The sequence below is a fragment of the Megalobrama amblycephala genome, linkage group LG9 (genome assembly GCF_018812025.1).
Source record: "Megalobrama amblycephala isolate DHTTF-2021 linkage group LG9, ASM1881202v1, whole genome shotgun sequence".
Lineage (NCBI taxonomy): Eukaryota > Metazoa > Chordata > Actinopteri > Cypriniformes > Xenocyprididae > Megalobrama > Megalobrama amblycephala.
In genome coordinates, this window is record NC_063052.1 from 13,997,707 (window position 1) to 14,020,447 (window position 22,741).

Sequence of the window (22,741 nt, forward strand, 5' to 3'; positions counted from 1 at the left end):
GCTTTCTTTGCAGTAATGCCTTTGCAAATGTTGCATGTCATTAACTCAGCTAACTAATAAATGCATAATGAATGCAAAGCAACACAAACAATTCCTGGTCGTCACATTAGTTATGGGAAGACGGACCTGAAAATGAGCCCTGGCTTTGTCATCAGATGGAGTGATGTGACTGTGACTGGAACTCGGTAAGGACAATTAGGTCTTGCATAAATTGTGTTATATGTATGTGATTTTGTGTCAGTAATTTCTTCTGTAAGTAATAATTGAAACACATGGAGCTATATGCAAAATTTTTTACATTTTACATTTTACATTTTAAAACCCGCATCTGTGATATTTTTGGCATTGGGATTTATGAATATTCTTAGAAAACAACTGTGTTTCCCATAAAAAGGCAGTACATTTTTGTCTTGAAATGGATGACACAGGGAAAAGAGAGCATGGTGGGGCTCTAACTTGAGATGTAGTCTTCAACAGTGGCTCTACTTCATATAGAGACATTTTTTTTATATATAAATATTCCATTTTTGTTGAAGAAGGTCCTTAATTTGACATTTCAGACAGCCTATGAATATGAATGAAATACGATGTTTGCCCACCCTTACACAATCTTACACCAAATGCTGTTCCAACATTTGCAACCTCATTCTTCAAAATGCTTTCCAAAGATCCCTTTCATGGCTAGAAAAGCTAAAAGGAGTGATGTTATCAAAATGCAAGTACACGATCCAACATCTAAGTCTAATGGCAATCAAATCCTACAAAACAATGTAAGATTAAAATAATAATAAATATACATAAACAAATTATATGTATTTCATCAAAGACTATTTGAAAAAGAGTATATTAAAGCTGCACGATTAATCGCTAAAAGACCGCGATCTCGATTCAATCGCCCACTCGATCTTATTCCGTAATCTGAGTTAGAGAGAACAGTTGTCAAGAAACAGCTTCACAAATGGTCTTTTTAACCACACAGTATCATTATTTCTGTCTTACAATAATTCAAATGATTACAGAAGTACTGGGACAAAAGTTTATAGTTCAGATATAAACACTGACGGTAGCGATCAAAATAGAGGAAGTCACCATTTGAAAGTAACTTGATGCTTCAAATAAGATTGTATCATTACATTGTTACACCAGTAGGTGGCGACAAGAGAATGTTTAAAAAAAGAATTTGTCATTGAATCAATCATTCAAGAGATTCATTCAAAAATGCAGATAACAAGTCTTTATGGGTTAGTCATTGAATCATTCAAAAAAAAATTCAAATTATTATTATTATTATTATTTTAAATAGACTGCAGCAATTTACATTTTGTCAGAACCTCTAGTAAATTGCATGTTATTTTGTTTAGTTGTCAATTCAGAATTGTGGGAGAATCATAATCTCTATTAACTTTTTTTTTTTAATTTATCCAGAATTAGCTCTAGGGTATATCAAGTGTTCAGTGCAAAAAGTCAGAAGTAACAGATCAAAACTATGTATTATAGCCACTCTGAAGCAATACTGAACTACAGCTAGTTATTATATAGCTGATCCTGGCCCATTAACGTCTCCTGGATTTAAAATGACAAATTTCTCTTGCTTCCTGAGATGTATCATTATTTCAAAGTACACTTACAAAGAACATTATAATTAAAGGAATGATCTGGGTACAATACGCTTTATAGACAGTATTTGAGGCATAATGCTGCCAGACACAGAATATAACTGACTCAATCCATTTCTTTTTCTTTCAAAGTTCACAATCAAATCACAGTTGCAGCAAGGCATTTACAATACCGGTATCCAGAAGGTGGAAAAGCATGATGCAAGTCAAGCAAGTCTTGCATGAATTATTCAATAAAAAAACAGTTTATTATGAGCTATACAATTATCTAGACCACTGTTTTAGAGGTGGTAATACAACCTTCTTGTATCATTGCATGTATAATATGCATGCATGCATATACTTTTAGTCACCAAAGTAGATAGACTGAATACAACTTTACACCGATAAAGTGATTCAATCACAGTATAGTCACCTGCTAACATGTACAGCATAATAAAACTGCTATATTTTTTTTAAATAGTCTTAAGGCTATTCACACCAAGAATCATAACTATAAGGATAACTATTATTGCATCCACACCAACGAATGATAACGGTCTGTTTATTCTAAGCAGAGATTGGTCAACTAGATCATTCATAGTGAAGGCCTCATCCTCAACAACAAGTTCCTCATATTGGCGTAATGATTATGATCCTCAACTGGATGGAACTGAAATAAATACTTTGAATGTTGCGATCCTATCGGACTTATGATAGCAACCTGAATCGTAACAAAGCACTGTTCGCCAGAGGAGAACTGCCCCCCCGACTAAGCCTGGTTTCTCCCAAGGTTTTTTTTCTACATTTTAACACCTATTTGCCACCTGTTTGCCACCTGATGTCACCTGTTGGAGTTTGGGTTCCTTGCCGCTGTCTTGCTTTTTGGCTTGCTTGGTTGGGGACACTTGACATTTGATAATCAACAGTGCTTTAATCTGCCTGCATTGACACTATTCTTTAAGAGCTGCTGTGCAGCCAAAATAACGTACCAGTTATCAATGTAAAGCTGCTTTGACACAATCTACATTGTAAAAAGCGCTATATAAATAAAGGTGACCTGACTTGACTGACTAAGCTCACGCGCTGCGCTTTCAAAGTGTGTACATGTTTTTGCTGTTCTTGCTGCATTTACATGGCTTTAGCCAGCAGATGTCCTTAGCATGCTATGTTTCAAGAGAATAGCTACACTGTAAAAAATGACCGTGATTTTAACAGTAAAAGACTGTAAAAATGCTGCGGTGAAAAACTGTCAATTGGTTTACAGAAAGTTTCCGTACTATATACGGTGAATAACTGTAATAGATCTAACGGTACATTTAATGTAATTTTACGGTAAAATACCGTTAAATTCACAGTTTTTGGAAGTGAAAAATAACAATTCATTGTAAAATTTACAGTGAAAAAACGTAAATTGACATTCCCACAATTCCCTGCGTGACACTTCACATTTGATATATTTTCGTTGAAATAACTCTGTTTCTTCTTAGTTTTTCTCATTTATTTCTAATCAGTTATGTACATTAGGGTTTTATGTTACATCTAACGTTGTTAAATTAATGTTTATTGCATTTTTAAAATTTCATGCATGTTACCATGATTGTGTTTAGTGTGTGTGTGAATGACACTGTGTGCACCTTCTATATATTAGTATTGTCATCCTCAGCTTGTGGAAAAGCTGCTTGTGATGAACTTTGACTCATCATGTGACTCTTATCACCACTGTGTTTGGTGACTGTCAGTGTATTATAAAGGTACAAAACAGATATTAGTACTTCATTAGGTTGGTAAATTAACATTATATCAGTTAATGAAATACGTTATTTTACCGTAAATTTAACAGATTTTTTTTTTTACGTTGCTACTGTATTTTTTACAGTAAAGTTCTGGCAACCACAGTTGCCGTTTTTTTACCGTAAATTTTACTGGGATTTTTTTTACAGTGTAGTGTAATCGATCTAATCTAACTGAATTTAGCTGTCAAAGTTAATATAGTGGAACCATATATCAATTTTCTTTAAAGTATCCTTGAAAAGGGGGTTTGACTTGTTCAACAATGGTGGCTTTTTCTGGACCTCGGTGATTAATTTCTCCGCAACGTCATCTGCCAGTGGCTTTTAGTGTTTTATAGTTCAACAGCTGGAAAAAAATTGTTCTGAATGCGATCCCAAGGATATCAGTTCTCTATATCGTTATCATTATAGCTGTGGTGTGGACAGTGCAGCTTTTTATATTTAGAATGATTTTTAGAACTATATCTTTATCGTTATCTTTATAGTTATCATTCTTGCCTTTGCTGTAATCAGAATTTCTTAAAAACCTGAGGGATGAGTGGAAATTATATTGTACGGTAATCAACAATATGCCAGAATTAGGCCCGGAGCATTCCTTTAAAGTCACCCATTAGTACTTCCTGAAGTTGAGACGTTTAAACATTATACATTGTCTCTTTTTTATTAAACTGAATATCTGGAGGATGCAGTTTCAGAATGGTAGCTGATTAATACACCTACAGTATCCGGTTGAAAATGGAATCATTCTATCAACACCTAATGGATCCTCACTTTCATTACTGAGCATCCATTAACCACCCACTGGATCAGCCCATCACCATAAATAAATAAAAACCAATGAAAAACTGATTTCGAAAAGCACTAGAAGATTTCAGCATGAACCCATTTAGCATTCATTTGAATACGCTATTGACATAGTCACGCCCAGATCCAAAGGTTCAGTAAATTATTCTGTAGATGGAAATTTGCTCTGGCACCTATATCTACTTAAAAGGTTTATGCTGAATAAATCATTTGAAGCGAGACCTGCTAATGAGACATTCTGCAAGCGACAACACATTAAAGCTGAGGATAGGACTGTTGACCTTAATCAATGACATGACATTAAACCACTTTTAAAGATACATTAAAACGCACTGAAATTACACCTAATGCTAATTGCCGTAATACTTACTTTTTCTAGCATTGGAAAACAAATCTAACTTCAGTTATAATCACGTTCATTTTAAGATGCAGCACATCATCCCATAACAGTGCCGAGATGTTCTATCATTATAAACGTAAGTAGAAACACTGACATAAAATCATAATACATATGATTAATGCGGAATTTCGGCAGAAATGGCTACACACCAGAATGACGGTGATGGCGACAGATTTCTATTTCAAAAACGAAAGCCATTTTTCATAGGTTATTATCACAAATTATGTTTCAGCATGTCTTTCAATCACTTATGTCACTTTAGACATCTTAAGTAATTTTCTTATCGCTTCTTGAGTATCGCAAATGGCACAAAATGTCATACGCCGTCATCAAAGCCAAGATCAGACTATAAACGCACCAGACAACACATTAAAACACAAACTCATTCATTACAATTCACACCCAACAGCTTGGATGCAACATCAGCAACCTGTATTGGCAAATGCACATAAAAACAGTATATCCTAATGCACTGTAAAAGAAGCTGTTCTGCATTCCTTCTACCCCAAATATGCGTCTATATAGGCAATAAAGACCAGACTTTCCACAATTACTGTCTATTACCTGTCAAACCAAACTTTCCTCAAATTCTTTATGGCACCAAACTGACATTTTACATCTATAATTAGTCATTTAACATTTTCCTGAGCCTCCACATGTGTGACAAAGCATTTCAACACCTATTCGGGCTAAGAGCGCTTTTCAAACACTAATTAATTTAAAAATCGAGCAGCTGTCAGCAGCCATCCAAGGTCAACATATTCATGGTTTCTTGGAAATGATTGCTTCACTGAGCTGCACAGGATGATGGGTGCAAATCAAATCTTCAAATCCACATTGCAAGGAGCTCATCAAGCCAAAGAACCTACTTTTGATAGGTGCAAAGGTTTGTTTTCGAAAACAGTTGTTTTTCTTGTTGACATACAGTTGCTGCACATTTGCACCTGTGTTTATTCAATTAGAGTTAGGCTAAGATTTCAAAACACAATTAACAAGCTGCAGCATCAAAACTCCCACTGAAAGTGTATTCAATCTGCTTTGCCTTTCATTTTATATGTACATCAGCTCTTCCGGGTATCTTTGATGTGATCTCAGACATGTCCTTGCATTGCCACCTTATCTCTCTGCCGAGTCCCTTGGCAACCCATCCCCATGTCCATCTAGTCAAGGATAGATTACAGTAATTGTTTTCCGCCCTGGATGTCAGATTATTAGCTGAACCAAAGTCACGAGTGGATCCTGTGCACCATTTCTTATCAGAAAGGAAATAGTGATACGATCATATTTCCCTGCCATAAAACTGACCTTCACCTTCTTACTGTCAGGCATGTGAGGGCATCATTACATAACATCTCATTTATGGCAATACCAGCAATGCAGGTTTAGCATCTGATTAGTATGTCCTTGTAAATCTTAGTTAAATGCAAATTACAGTTCCTTGATTATGTTTTTTATTTAAGGGGTTACTTCACTGCTGGCAAAATAAGCTTTGAATTAAACTTGGCTGCCAATAGCTTGTTTGCAATCACGTGATTCTGATGACCCGCGAAATTCAGACGGTGGGCAGGAAGTGAAAATTAGAATGGACGAGATGGAGGAAAGTCCTTAATGTACTGGTTTAGACACTATTACAAGAGAGAAAATCACAACATATGTTGGACATGATCCTTATGTTATAAAGAGGAGCGATTTTTCAACTGAATTGGAATATTTGCCTGTCGTCGAGTCTGTAAGCAACTTCTCAAGTGCCCGGTTGCGTAAAGCACCTCAAGTTTTTCCCTTAAGTATGAGACTTTGCATTATCTGACTCCGCTTCTCCCAACCGCAGACATTACATTACAAGCTGCTTTTTTCAGTGAATTTCTTGCATTTCCCCCCAATGAACAACAACCTTTGGTACACGATAAACGCTCCTTGTGGTTTCTCGATTTGATCAATTTGAGCAGCAATAAAAGACGCAAAACTTAGGCATTTCATAGTGCTTCTCTTTTTAGAAAATCACTTCCTGCCCTCCATCAGCATTTCACGCCACCCTGTGACATCATGTGCAAACAACCTATAGACCTTAGAGTCAGAGATGTTCACGAGTCTTTTATCTGGAGTCCGAGTCAAGTCTGAAGTCTTTATCACTGGAGTCTGAGTCAAGTCTGGAGTCTTTTGTCACGAGTCCGAGTCGAGTCTCGAGTCATTAAAAAAAAAAAAAAAATTCTCATAATCAAATCCTATTTTTTATCCTAGTTGTATTATATAGACAAAATAATATGATCTTTCTATAATCTGTTTTATTTGAAATTAAGGTCTTATGATGTAAGGGATAATGTACATCCAGTTTGTTACTTTATATTCCATTACAATGTACAAAACAGTCGTCCTGGCAACACGAGTAATCATTTTCAATACAGTTGCTAAGTGGACGCAAGATGGCGCCAGTGAGTTTGTTATACAGCTTTGTTGTTATTGAGGATAGTCATTATCAGAAAATATCAAACTTCGGAATGTTTAAGAATGTCAATTGAAAACTCTACACATGCTGACTGTGATACATTAAAATATGAGCTTTAAGTAATAAATGGAGTAACATCTCTTTCTATCTCTCTCTCTTATGGACACACATTAAGAAATAGAAAAGCTGCATATAATACTAAAAGGTTGATAAAACGTAGTGCTAGGTTTAAAGTCTATAATAGTCTATAAAAGTCTATAATGTTCTGTATAATAAAGTCTGAAGAGACTCATTTGAAATCATAAAGCCTTCTGCAAAACTTTTATCTTTTACAGTTCTTGTATATTGTTTTCTTTCAATGCATATGATAATTGAAACTCAGAAAGTAGAACTGAAATGACATTCATTTCAAGATGGTTAGTTAAAACATTTCCAAATGCTCCTGCAGACTATTTTTCCAGTCATGAATTTTGCAAAAATCTTGTCTCGTCTTGTTATCGTGAATCCAGTCTTGTGTCTCTTTTTGTCTCATGAGTTAAGCATCTCATCACACCCCTAGTAAATCCACTTCACCAGCTAATTTCTCTTTGACAGCGATGCCATAGAAATATACAGAGCCACAGCAAAAACAGTACAAACAGATCAAACACAATATTCTAAAGATGGCTGTGCGCTTGTTTCTCTAGCGCATTTTGCATTATCCAGCAGACATTTGTAAACAAATAAACATGAATTTCTCTATCCAGGTAACAAGGAGAAAGACTAAATGTTCATTTTTATAGACTACCGACATTGTAACAATACAAAGCAGGTTGAAAATAATCAAAATTACACTTTAAACAACTGTTTCTAATAAAACCATTAAGATAAATGATGAACAGAGGAGAAGTATAATAATGCTTTAGGAATATTGCTGCTTTCTAGCCATTACTTCATCTGAAAGCCTTCCCGAGTGAATTCTGACATAATTCTTGGATAAATCTCCTCTGTTGAGACCAAGTGCACTACTCTTGTCTAGAAGTAATGGCAACACTGAGAGCCATTAGAGTTACGGATATATTTCTCTCCTGGGGATGTTTACCATTTAAAGACTCATATGCCCCTAAGGACTCGAACGCTTACCAAATCTCTGCATTATCAATGAATAGTGGATGGCAGACTTTCTTCTGTACATTGAGGGTGGGGGGTGTAATATCAGTTGTGGTTGCCATGGGAACACAAGCTGTGGCCAGAGAATAGCCTTATTGACCCCTTCAAGCAGAAAACTCAATCTCAATAAAGTGTATTTTTACAGTTCTTGTATTTACAGTTACTGAAGACGTTCAAGTAAGCGAGAAGGAAAATGTAAATGACCTACAAGGTGAGATAAATACTGCTTATGTTCTTAAATTGAGCAGTTTGATGAGCCACTGTAGCTAAAGGGCAACTTTGGTTATTATTTCTGCTTCTGTGAATAATCTATACAAAAAAAATTCTGTGTGCCCTTAGGTTGCTTATATATGAGTAAACATTAATAAACACAGCCGACCGGTAAAGAAGATACTTGCACTTTATATGTTAAAGGTGCCCTAGAACTTCTTTTTACAAGATGTAATATAAGTCTAAGGTTTCCCTTGAATGTGTCTGTGAAGTTTCAGCTCAAAATACCCCATAGATTTTTTTTAATTCATTTTTTTAACTGCCTATTTTGGGGCATCATTAACTATGCACCGATATATAGGTTGCGGCCCCTTTAAATCTCGTGCTCCCCCTCCCCCGGAGCTCGCACTTGCCTTGAACAGCATAAACACAGTTTACACAGCTAATATAACCCTCAAAATGGATCTTTACAAGATGTTCGTCATGCATGCTGCTTGCATACATTGGATCATGTAAGTATAGTATTTATTTGGATGTATTACATTTGATTCTGAATGAGTTTGAGGCTATGCTGCGTGGCTAAAGCTAACATTACACACTGTTGGAGAGATTTATAAAGAATGAAGTTGTGTTTATGCATTATACAGACTGCAAGTGTTTAAAAATGAAAATATCGACAGCGCTCTTGTCTTCGTGAATACAGTAATAAACGATGGTAACTTTAACCACATTTAACAGTAAATTAGCAACATGCTAACGAAACATTTAGAAAGACAATTTACAAATATCACTAAAAATATCATGTTATCATGGATCATGTCAGTTATTATTGCTCCATCTGCCATTTTTCGCTATTGTTCTTGCTTGCTTACCTAGTCTGATGATTCAACTGTGCACATCCAGATGTCCTGCCCTTGTCTAATGCCTTGAACATGAGCTGGCATATGCAAATATTGGGGGCGTACATATTAATGATCCCGACTGTTATGTTGAGATTCGCCTGTTCTTTCGGAGGTCTTTTAAACAAATGAGATTTATAGAAGAAGGAGGAAACAATGGAGTTTGAAACTCAGTGTATGTCTTTTCCATGTACTGAACTCTTGTTATTCAACTATGCCAAGATAAATTCAATTATTTAATTCTAGGGCACCTTTAACCATATCAAGCATCGCCCTATCCATTGAATTATGTAAGAGATAATGCATGGCTAGGTTATGGTATAAATATAAAATATTAAATCACTCAACAGTCAAAGCATGTTTTTATTTTCCCTCTTTAAAATCATTCATATCATCTGATTTGCAGCTATTTTTCTTAATTATTCTGTTTAGAGAGTCTCATCATGCTTATTTAGCCTGGTTATCAATTAGATTGCAAAGTCCTTGTAGCCAAAATAACTAGATATAAAATGACTGATTTCAGGACATTTTCTTTCCACTTAGGAACAATTCACCCATTTTAGAGCAGAAGTGAAAGGGAAATTCGGCTCTAAAAATACTTATACTGTCATTTGGTTGTATCCACTTTATTTTTTCAGTAAGTATTTCCTGTGAATGTGCAAGACTTACTGTGCTGTATAGTTAAATACAGAAGAATGATTTGATAACAAATGCCAGTTTGCAACATCAAACAAAATTGGTTCTAAGCATATTATTAACAAAAGTCAATAGAAGATTTTAAAGTTTCATCTTAAAGTACTGTATGTTTGCAAAAAAAGAAAAGAAAATGAAAAATCCTCCTGAAACTCACAATCATTTGAACTGAATTATAAAATTTAATTACCTACCAAACAGTTTGAATGGAATCTCCACCTTAAAGGGTTAGTTCACCCAAAAATGAAAATTCTGTCATTAATTACTCACCCTCATGTCGTTCTACACCTGTAACACATTCGTTCATCTTTAGAACACAAATTAAGATATTTTTGATGAAAGCCGATGCTTAGTGCCAGTAATTTCACCGAACTTCTCAAGATCCAGAAAGGTACTCAAAACATATTTAAAACAGTTCATGTGACTGCAGTGGTTCTATCTTAATATTATAAAGCAATGCGAATACTTTTTGTGCACCAAAATAACAACTTTCCAACAATATCTAGTGATGGGCGATTTCAAAACACTGCTTTGAAGCTTTACTAATCTTTTGTTTCGAATCAGTTGTTCGGAGCGCCAAAGTCACATGATTTCAGCAGTTTGGCAGTTTGATACACGAACCGAATCACTGATTCGAAACAAAAGATTATGTTTTGAGTACCTTTCTGGATCTTGAGAGGTTCGGTGACACTGCTGGCAGAGGCCTCACTGAGCCATCGGATTTCATCAAAAATATCTTAATTTTTTGTTCCGACGATGAACGAAGGTCTTACAGGTGTAGAACGACATGAGGGTGAGTAATAAATGACATTATTTTCATTTTTGGGTGAACTAACCCTTTAAAGGTGCAGTAAGCGATTTCTGAGAAACACTGATTATATTTGAAATCACCAAAAAAAACACGCCCACACCTAAAAAGATCACACCCCTATCTTTATAGCTCCACCCCCAAAATTCATTAGCATGCTACGCAACACAGGCACTCATGAGTGGACACGCCCCTTACTGCTGATTGGCTACAAGTGTATTTTGGTGCTCGGTCCGATCCACTTTCAACAGCGTTTCTCAGAATACGCTTACTGCACCTGTAAGCCATTAAGATGTTTAATATTCAGTGTTTGAATTAAGTTTATTTTTATCCAATTTACACTTTTGGTCTTGTTTTAAGAATACATTAAACATCAATTCATGAGGTTTATACACTTTTTTTTTTTTTTTTACTTTTTTTTTGCATAAAGCTTAATATCCAGGCACAGATCCAAAAACACAGTGAAGCCAGAGTTTAAGTCTGAATTCCATTGTTTTGTATATAGATATGTTCTGCCAAGACCTACTGAGACACTTCGCTACAGTTTATGAAATACTAATAATGTGAAAGTTTTATCATGTTGTTACCCTGATGAGAAGTATCAACAACTTTAATCTCCACATTAAGATTAATTTCACATTTCTAATAATTCAATTCAAAGGCCACATTGTTCAAACAAGCACAGCATAATACGCTTGTTTGACATTTAGAGGACATTTAAACCGTCCAACTTAAGCAGAGCAGGCAGTGTTGTGGAGCATTGTCTTTATTACAGACCGTTTGCTTGAGTTTCTGTAGCACTAATGGCATTACGTTAAGGAAATTCTTGAGGAATCGTGTCTGACAGAGATTTGGTGGAGTCCAGCCAAATAATTACGCCCCCAGGCGAATTGTGAATCCAGTACGAACATGCTTCCACAATCTTGCTCCCAGTTTAAAAGGACGGAGGCAGGAGTGCCCATCAAAGGAGGAACATTATTAGATGTGGCATCCACTCCAGGGAAGGCATGACAGAGGACCTGTGGCCACATACGGATTTCAAGTTCTATTTCTACCTGACCTACTCTGAACAGTGAGCAAAAAGTGTTGCAAAGTGCTTGCTGTGTCATCAAAAAGCTACAAGACTAAGTTTGGTAGAAGAACTCCATTTGCACATTTGCAATTCTTATGGCGTTATGAAAGCTAGCTCCCTTGGCCCTTTGCCAAACTCTTTGCCCTAGTTTACATGATGTATCTTCGATTATTCTTCATTATCATGCTCACCTCTAAATGACTTCGGCTTGAAGGAGAAGTTTGCTTTGCGAATTTGACACCACTACCATCTGTACATGCAAACTACTGTGTTTATTTAGTTGCTTTGGGGGTTGAATGATGTCTTTTCTTAACACAATAAGGCATTTCATTCTTGCAAGGTGCACTCGCTTTCTTGACACACAGAAACAAGATGCTGATCTCTGAAGTATCAGCAGCAGGTTGCCAAAAAAATTGCTGTGTAGAATTCTGGAACCCTTGTTATTAGCGACACCGGTGGCCATTAAGTGAACTGCAGCCAGCAACTTATTACAAGTGCTTGCACTTGTGCACAAATAACGTGATTCAATGCCCCCATATAATCATGGTTTTTTTGTTTTTGTTTTTGGGGGGAATTTTCCATTTTTATAAAGTCTGCATTTATCCTGAATTTTAGGAGAACTACAGACCTCTCGCTCACTCCAATTTTGCTAAGTTACTGTACTCTGACTCATTATTTCATATAATATTTTCATCAGTTTAGCTCATGCTCAGAGCTGTTGTGCCTTACTGAGAATTTGAATAAATCTTACTAATGTGAGACCTTTACTAGCCAGCTTTACTAGCAGGCCTTCCAGCTAGCACCACCAAGCCTTTACGGGTTATCCAGAAAACAGCAGCATGTCTGGACTTCAATCAGCTGAAGAAGAGTCGAGTCATACTCTTTCCACTGGCTGCCCGTAGCTGCTCACATCAAATAATCAAGGCTCTGATTCTAGCATAAAGGATTTACATTCCCTCTCATTCCCTGCGGTCAGTGAATCAACAATGCCTGGTGGAGCCATCACAGTGTGGTACAAGGTCACTTTCAAAAACTTCAAACTCACGGTCACTCGAAAAGAGGAGTCCATTTGCAATCTTCAGAGAACTTGTGACTAACTAATAGAGATGCACCGATACTAAATTTGTCCACCGATATGATTATTCAGAACAATATCTGCCGATACGGATACCAATAGTTTGACTGAACTCTCTCTCAACTAATGCTGTAAATTATACAGGGAACCCTATCATTTGGTACATTACTATAAAATTAGAGTTTAAAAAAACAGAGTCTAAACTATTATATTCAACTGCTATTTATTTTCAGATATAATAATTACTCTCAAATAAAAACTGAAATGTTTGTATACAATTCAGTTGCACATAAGGTAGCTTTCACCTTATGTGACACTTGTTTTATAGTTATATATATATATATATATATATATATATATATATATATATATATATATAGCAAACTAACAAACTGTGAACACTGGAAAAATGTCTTAAGGTAAATGTAACATTAAAGGTGCCATCGAACATTTTTTTTAAAAGATGTAATATAAGTCTAAGGTGTCCCCTGAATGTGTCTGTGAAGTTTCAGCTCAAAATACCCCATAGATTTTTTTTAAATTAATTTTTTTAACTGCCTATTTTGGGGCATCATTAAATATGAGCCGATTTATGCTGTGCGGCCCCTTTAAATCTTGTGCTCTCCGCCCACGGAGCTTGCGCTTGCCTTAAATAGTGCCTAAACAAAGTTTACACAGCTAATATAACCCTCAAATGGATCTTTACAAAGTGTCCGTCATGCATGCGGCATGCATGCGTTGGATTATGTGAGTATTGTATACTGTTATATTGTTTACATTGATTGTGAATGAGTTTGAGGCTGTGCTCCGTGGCTAACGGCTAATGTTACACTGTTGGAGAGATTTATAAAGAATGAAGTTGTGTTTATGAATTATACAGACTGCAAGTGTTTAAAAATTAAAATAGCGATGGCTCTTGTCTCCGTGAATACAGTAACGAAACGATGGTAACTTTAACCATATTTAACAGTACATTAGCAACATGCTAATGAAACATTTAGAAAAACAGTTTAGAAATATCACTAAAAATATCATGTAATCATGGATCATGTCTGTTATTATTGCTCCATCTGCCATTTTTCCCTATTGTTCTTGCTTGCTTACCTAGTCTGATGATTCGGCTGTGCTGCTCCAGACGTTAATGCCTGCCCTTGTCTAATGCATTGAACATGGGCTGGCATATGCAAATATTGGGGGCGTACACCCCGACTGTTATGTAACAGTCGGTGTTATGTAACAGTCTGTGTTATGTTGAGATTCGCCTCTTCTTCGGAGGTCTTTTAAACAAATGAGATTTATATAAGAAGGAGGAAACAATGGGGTTTGAGACTCACTGTATGTCATTTCCATGTACTGAACTCTTGTTATTCAACTATGCCAGTATAAATTAAATTTTTCATTCAAGGGCACCTTTAAAGGGATAGTTCACCCAAAAATGAAAATTTGATGTTTATCTGCTTACCCCCAGTACATCCAAGATGTAGGTGAATTTGTTTCTTCAGTCGAACGCAAATTATGATTTTTAACTGCAACCGCTGCCGTCTGTCAGTCAAATAATAGGAGTGATTGGGAACTTGAACAATAAGAGTCGAAAAAACTTCCATAGACAAATCCTAATTAAACCCTGCGGCTCGTGACGACACATTGATGTCCTAAGACACGAAACGATCGGTTTGTGCAAGAAACCGAACAGTATTTATATCATTTTTTACCTCTAATACATCACTTCCGTCAGCAGAGCGGGTTTTTTGACCTTACTAACAGGATGCTGAACGAAGTTGGACATAGTGGTGTATTAGAGGTAAAAAATGATATAAATACTGTTCGTTTTCTCACACAAACCGATCGCTTCGTGTCTTAGGACATCAATGTGTCGTCACGAGCCGCAGGGTTTAATTTGGATTTGTCTAAGCAAGTTTTATTTACTGTTACAGTAGAAGTTCCCATCCACTGCTATTATTTGACTGACAGATGGCAGCGGTTGCAGTTAAAAATCATAATTTGCGTTCGACTGAAGAAACAAATTCACCTACATCTTGGATGTACTGGGGGTAAGCAGATAAACATCAAATTTTCATTTTTGGGTGAACGATCCCTTTAAGTGAAATATTGTTCACAAGCTGTTTTATTTCACAAGCTGTTGATTGAGTGATTACATGATACATTTCGGTAAGTTGTGCTGTATCGTTCAACATACCTTCTGATGTTCATGCACGTTTTTTCATGCTGTAACTTGTAGTAAAGAGGAAGAGATGACTCAAATGAATCGTGCCGCTTGAACTAAGGAGTTACAGTGATCTGTCACGTCACGTTTAAGAGTGTCAAAATGTAAAAACGGCTGTTGTTAAACAATTGGCTGATGACTGATAGCGAAAATAAGTGCTTTATCGGCCAATAACCGGTACATCCCTACTAACTATCTACACTACCCAGAAGAGATTATTATTTTTGTTTTGTTTTTGCGCACAAAATTGTATTGCTTCTCACTTCATAACATTAAGGTTAAACCACTGCAGTCACGTCAACTGTTTTAAAATATGTCTTTAGTACCTTTCTGGACCTTGAAAATGGTGGTTATATTGCTGTCTATAGCTCTCGCATTTCATCAAAAATATCTTAATTTGTATTCCAAAGATGAATGAAGGTCTTATGGGTGTGGAACGACATGAGGGTGAGTAATTAATGACAGAATTTTCATTTTTGGGTGAACTAACCCTTTAAAATTTTACTTTATCGGTTGTACCGTTCTCTTAAAACCATATGCACTATTCTCATTTCTACGACCCTTTAGATAAAACAATTAAAAATTAAAAAGTATGCTAAATGAATGAATGTTGTATCAGAAAACCTTTCCGTCAATAACAGAAACAATTACTACATTAATTTGCGGAGTATCCAGCATTTGTAAATTCTGGCGTCAACCGCCTTCCAGTTATTTTTAGATGTACAAAACAGCCTTGTTATGCTGCTTTATATTGCAAACTGGTATTTTTCCTATTATATTATTTTAATGTACTGTAGTAATTATAAACACTGGTTTGTAGCACAAATGGCTTTACAGTTTACTACACTTTGATATTAATCTTCTAGTTATTTACCTATAGCGGCTAATGAATCAGAAGTCATTCACAGGAAATACAGGATAGCTGTAGGGATAGCTGTAGGGAGTCACATTAAAACTATAATTAAACACGTCATCCACCCTTTTTTTACTGGTTCACTGGCAACAAGCTCCTAGACTGGTCGCCGAGTTTCTCAGATGGAGACCTGGGAAGTCTGTGTATTCTGAAGCCAAACAGCCCTGCCAATAGCAGCTTTATTTTCTGCAGATGAGCGTTGCCATCAACTGGCATCTTGAACCAGCAACAGCTGGTTAATGTGAATAAGAGTGGAGAGGGCCGAAATGGAATGGGCTTCCATTCTGATGGCATCTCTTTCAGATGAATCAGTGGCCTAAATTGGATTTTGCCGGGCTGTGTCCTGAAGCGCAGTGCAGATGTTGCTTTTTGAACCCGGTCACTTGTCCTGGCGATGCAGCGAGTACCTGCTATTTCACAGTCAAAAAACATGCCAGCTCAATTCAATGCAGCAAGCTTCTAATCAGCACTCTTGGATCTTGCACAAATCAAACAAATCCAATCCTATAGCCAAACTTCTGCTCACATTTTCAGTTATCCAAGATGATTGCATGTCTATTTAGAGGAATGGACATAGAAGCAGACTGACCTCACAAAAATCTCTCAAGTCACGCAAAGCATTTCACTCTGACCTGGAAAGAGATGCTCATACCAACAGGTCGATTAAACAACTTGCATATCTGGTCTATGATGTAATTTAATGTTGTAGCATCATGTAAATGAGTTCTTTTTTAACTTAAGACTCACAAAAATTGATCCAAAAGATCTAAAAGACTTCGTATATGAATTTCCATATAAAATCCAACACTTCAGTAAGATAATAGCACAGATATGTAAGGGTTGGCAAACAATTTCATATTTCACTCCAGACCTTTACAGAACAGCTCGAGCTGTGAATGGTTGTGTAGACATTGGAATCGGGTTTATGGTAAATGTGTGTAAGTAGTTCACAAACACAGTACGCAGCCAAGCACATGAGAAAATTATGGCTATGGATGACCTGTCAAAGCATAAACTTAAAAGCGGCTCGCTTTTCGCCGTTCTTTCTTTCCACCCCCACCATTTTATTACATTTGAGCTTTTATGAGAGAAGCAAAAAGATAGCTACTTTCAAAAAAGACAAAATGTGATTTGTTGTTGAAATATGAGTTAGTTTGGAGAAACGGCACAAAACAAAACAAATCAACTGAAAAAAAGGAAAGAGGCATTCAAGCATTGGCAACAAAAACAACACTTTTCTGAGTCCGAATGTTGAAAGTTATTGCAAAAATAGCCGGGTGAGCTGAAGTCAATGACAATCAATACAGTTTTGAAATATATTTCTCATGCTTAACTTAATTAGACATCTGGAACAAAATGATAATTAATACCAAAATGTGTTTATACTTATTTTTTGATTTGCAACTTTAATGCAACAAAAATAACTCAAATCAAAGATAATTAATCATATAATTAATTATCCAGAGAGGACAGTCTAATAGACTTTCATTACAGTGTTCATAGGAGCAAGATGGAAACCATGCACTTGCAATGACAAAGCGAGCAGCTTACCTTGATAATGGGCGCTGAAGCCTTTGTATCGATGGTTGCTGTCAGTAACAAAGTGTAACCTCAGCCAGTTCTTGTTGCTAACAATAGGAGATGGGACATTCATTCCGGATAGCCTGTAAACACATGAAGGAAAGCTCTTTACATTTGTTACGGAACGTCTCCCGTTAAAAACGACAACAAAAAAAAAAACATTTATAAGAACGTGGCATCTGTCTAAACTCACGTTCTGTAGATGAACAATGACAGATAGCACTGTCAAAATGAGTTTAAATGATCTGTCTGTTTAGGCCGTAAAAGTGGATGTTTGGATAGTCAATATTTTATCTTCTGAAGTATAAAACTTTCTGAAAGCTCATAATATACTACCAAGGTCAGTGATCTAATACTTTGACATTTTGAGGCATGGCACTGGGGACATTTAACAGAGTACAAGCACCTTAACACTTAGTCCACCATTACTCATGGAGCGCACGCCGGGCCAGATACGGCCAGCATGCTCCCTGGACGCTTTTGAGGGGCGGTGCACACATACTGAAAATGTTGACAAGTAAAAAACATTGTGTGTGTGTGTGTGTGTGCACGCGTGCAGTGTGTCGTGAATCAGCGTGGCGCTGCAACAGAGGACAGAGGTCATTCTAACCCCAACCCTCCACCCATCAAAATGCTCCATCTTCATCCTACATCTGTCTCACTTTATTGATGACTAACTGGAGATGTCATTAAAGGACATGGCCACATGAATCACACTTTAATGGCCTTCACAGGCTGGAGCGGAGCCATATCATTACTGTTATCTTTCTGTCTCTGTCTCTCTCTCTCTTTCCCTCCCACACACACACATGCACACACACTCTGTATAGGTTCTTTTGGTTAAACTCATAGGTAAAGTGTGCAATCTCTGCCCGACTACTGTCACCACACAGAACTGTAAAAATAACGACTGTTTGTAAACAGTTTTCCTGTTCACAGCGTGAACAGCAGTTTAACAAACAATACGTTAATATTGGTTAACTTACATTACAGAGACAGCTTTTTCAGTTACTTTGTCTGTTTTTGGTCCGAACATGAAAATATATCCAAACGGAGTCAAACAACCTCGGTGTCTTCAAGCATCACACAGTAATGTTGTTTGACCCTGAATGAATCAGTGTTTGAATGAATCAGATGAATGATTCAATGACTCACTCATAAAGAATTCAATTGTTTCCTTTCTGAGAGAATTAGCTGATTCAATGACAAATTCACTCAGTGAGCACAACATTACTCGCAAAATGATGTAACATGCACATTTTTTTTTATTTATTGATTTATTGATTTATTTATTGATTTATTTATTTATTTTTAAGAAAACCAGTTGATCCCATATTTTTGATACTTATGTTGTTGAATAAAGATATCAAAGTATAAATAAATAAAAGCATAAAAATTGCTGAAAAAATAAATGTGACCGTGGACCACAAAACCAGTCATAAGGGTCATTTTTTTAAAATCATCTGAAAGCTGAATAAATAAGCTTTCAGTGTTATGATAGGACAATATTTGGCCGAGATACAACTATTTGAAAATCTGGAAACTGGGGGTGCAAAAAAAAAAAAAAAAAAATCTAAATATTGAGAAAATAACCTTTAAAGTTGTCCAAATGAAGTCCTTAGTAATGCATTTTTGATATATTTATGGTAGGAAATTTACAAAATGTCTTAATGGAACATGATCTTTACTTAATATCCTAATGATTTTTGGTATAAAAGAAAAATCGATAATTTTGACCCATACAATGTATTGTTGGTTATTGCTACATATATAGCCATGCAACATATGACTTATGTTTCTAATCAAATCATGTTTGAAATAATATTTCTTCATTACAGCATTTTTTTTTTTATTACTTACTATATTCCAAAATATGCGCAAGACAAATTTTATTTGCAGCATGGTTTTTCTTCTCATATCCACCTTTTTCCTATACGCCCCATGATGCTTTGTGCGAATTATGGGAGTGTGGGAGTGAACTGTAAACAATCAGTGAAAGGTTCGATCTATGATCATAATAAGCATTTAAAAAAAAAAAAATTGAGATGACATTATTCTACTCACAAACATTTATATTTACAAACATTTATAATAACTCAAAAACATAAATAACTCCCGATTATTTCTACAGCAATATTACGGATGTGTTAAATATGATTTCTGTCATTGTGACAGACAATAAATATTATATTTACCTGCTTTAGAAACATTCCAAACACTGCATATAGGGATTAAAAATGGTAAAGGGGAGACAACTACATTTAAAGCATCCATGTGAAAACAAACCTAGAACGAGGTGTGAGGATTTGGGGAGATAAGAGCATTCCAGTGTATTATTAATGGGATATGTCGGGAGAGCAGACCACATATGTGCAGTATGTGTTGTCCTTTTTCATACTGTTAGAGCGAAATATAAAGAAAAAGAGTGCAGTGATTGAAAAGATCTCTTGCCATAGATATTCTTATCATACCACATCACATTAAAATACCAAGCATTATGTTATTCTCCTGAGGTATGAACATGAGAACATGAAGGAATTTTTACAGGCCATTCAGTCAAATTATTATTATTATTATTATTATTAGCACAACCTTATGATTTGAAATTATTTGTTTTAGTCTTTTTGAATGGGACTTCCCCAAACCGGAATCCACCCATGCAAGCCATAATCTAAAATACAGTAAGGAAAAGGTTGATAGGCCTATTTAAAAAAAAAGACTTAAAATCAGCCAAGGTTTGTGCACTGGGAATTGGGAGTTAACTTCAAAGGTAAGTTAGGGTCAGATTCCATCAAAAATCGATTCCATCAAAAGGCTTAACATGTCTGGGCGTGTCTGTGTCCATTACCTCGATTTCCAAATGACTACATGTTCCAGAAGAACCTTACAAGATAGCAGAGGGAATTTAATGCATCCTACTGACTACTGACTGAATATTTTGATTCAGTACACCAAAAAAACAACAAAAAAAAACCAACTCGCAAGTTACCTCATTACGACAGTATGTGGTGACATTTTATTGAGCATTATTTACTCAACAGATTCGGATGTCGACCAAAACAGCGCAAATTTAACATACAGATTATATAGGTAAACAATACCTTGACATTTGTACTGTAAAATATACTTTGTTTTGTATGTTAAGTGGTTTTTATAGGCCTGTGGCCTTTAAATACAATATTTAGACATTTAAAACCTTACATTTGTGGCATAGTCACAGACATCTTTTGCATGGTTTCACATAAACAAAAACTATATGAGATTTCACAGAGCTCCAACAGCCTCCCAAAGGGACAACTGGTTTTTCTGACAACCTAGTAATGTGTCTTTGAAATATGCATTCAATACTTATATGAAACTTGCAAGACTATGTTTGTCCCCATTCTTGTCAAGCAGTAGCACAATCACAAAACAACAGTGCTTGCACAAATAAACCTTTCCGTGTCCATGACTTTACACGTCTCGGTGAGTTTAAATTTAAATCTGAAATGGAGTCCCATAAATTAAACATCTGTTACTATAAAGACCATAAATTAAATATGAGTCAAAACCATTTAGGTTCTTCTGTTTTATGAGCATGCTTTAATTTAAGAAGTGAAGTATGCCAAATGCCCCTTAAATTTTAAAAGCATAACATTAAAAAGTTTTAGTTTTATCCCCCTTTCTGCCAATAACCTATATACTCACAAAGTAGTCCACTCTCTTCTTAGAGTTTAACACAGCGTATGTGCTTTGACTTTAAGGAAAGACACATTGTACTTCTTTTATTCAATCTTAGCATGACGAATACCATTGAACAGACTCACCCAATCATGTGATTCGCTCCATCAAAATGAGTCCTAATGCATCAAAATACAGTGTTATTTTTGATCAAACAAAGTCTGTTTGACTGTAGTGCCTCAGTTCAAACAGAAACTCAGAGTGTGATTGAATTGATAATTTCTTCTGCTTTACTACTACCTGTTGCGTGAAAAAACATTAATTAATGTAATGTATGTTGAGAGATACAGTGTAACTTACTGAAATGTTTCATAAGCTGTGTCCCAATTCAGGGGCTGTGCACTTCGAAGTGCATGAAAGGGGTGGGGTTTTGGAGTGGAGGGTTGCCAGGTCTGCGCAACAAAACCATCCAAAAGTAGTGTAATCACAGCACAAGTGTAAAAGTATCCCAATCCCAGACGTGGCAACAATGAGCTGAGCGTCGTTACATGGCTAGCGGCTGTGTGACAGACAGAGACAGTTGATGTTTGTGTTGCATTTTAAAGTTTTATGACTTTCTATTGGGTTTTGACACGTTCACTGCCGACGACGATGTGACACTGGACCAAAATATGTATGGTTAAACTGTGTAATGTTAGTTTTATATCGTTAGCAAGTTAACCTTGTTTTTATTTTATGTTAAATGAAATGTTAACTGTGTCAGTTGTTTTAACTAAAAGAAATTGCACTGACATTTGAAAATATACCTGCTGAGCATGACTATTTGTAACAGGCAAGAATTTTAAAGCTGTGATGACCAAGAAATTTGAATGGACCATAGATCTGTTTTGTATGTTCGAATATTTCAGATTTTTATATATTTATATAATGCGCTCCACCAGCATCTCCCTTCTCAGCCGAATGAAAGTGTACACAAATATGTTTTGTTGTTTTATATACTGATAATTTAAAATGTTATGCTATTTTTCTGATGTTAAATCTAAGTTCTGTTGTATATAGTTGTAAAAGGTACTTTAATGTAGCTTTAGAACGATGTATTTAATGTAAAACATTTAATTTACATGATGAAAAAAATATATAGGCCTACGTATAATTTTACATGTAAAATTACAAGTTGCATAAAAGAAATAAACAATGAACAGAACAATTCTCTTTTATTTGCACGTGAACATATGTCTATAAAAAAAAATGTTTAACAGAATTACTCTGGCTCATTTACAAATAAATTACATTACAAATATATGTATACAACTTATGCATTTGCTAACTTAAATTAAAAAAAACTGTAGAGAAATGACAAAATGACATTTAAATAATATTTATATCAACCCATTTTAATGGACTGGATTCGGTTCTTGAGAA

General features: G+C 35.7%; 1 protein-coding gene across 1 annotated transcript in view; it reads right to left on the minus strand.

The window, feature by feature from the left end:
- csmd3b (CUB and Sushi multiple domains 3b) overlaps positions 1–22,741 on the minus strand; it is a 521,564-nt gene that overhangs the window by 259,093 nt on the left and 239,730 nt on the right. Inside the window, 1 exon segment of the mRNA XM_048201776.1 lies at positions 17,630–17,742. Coding sequence (XP_048057733.1) covers positions 17,630–17,742 — 113 coding nt within the window.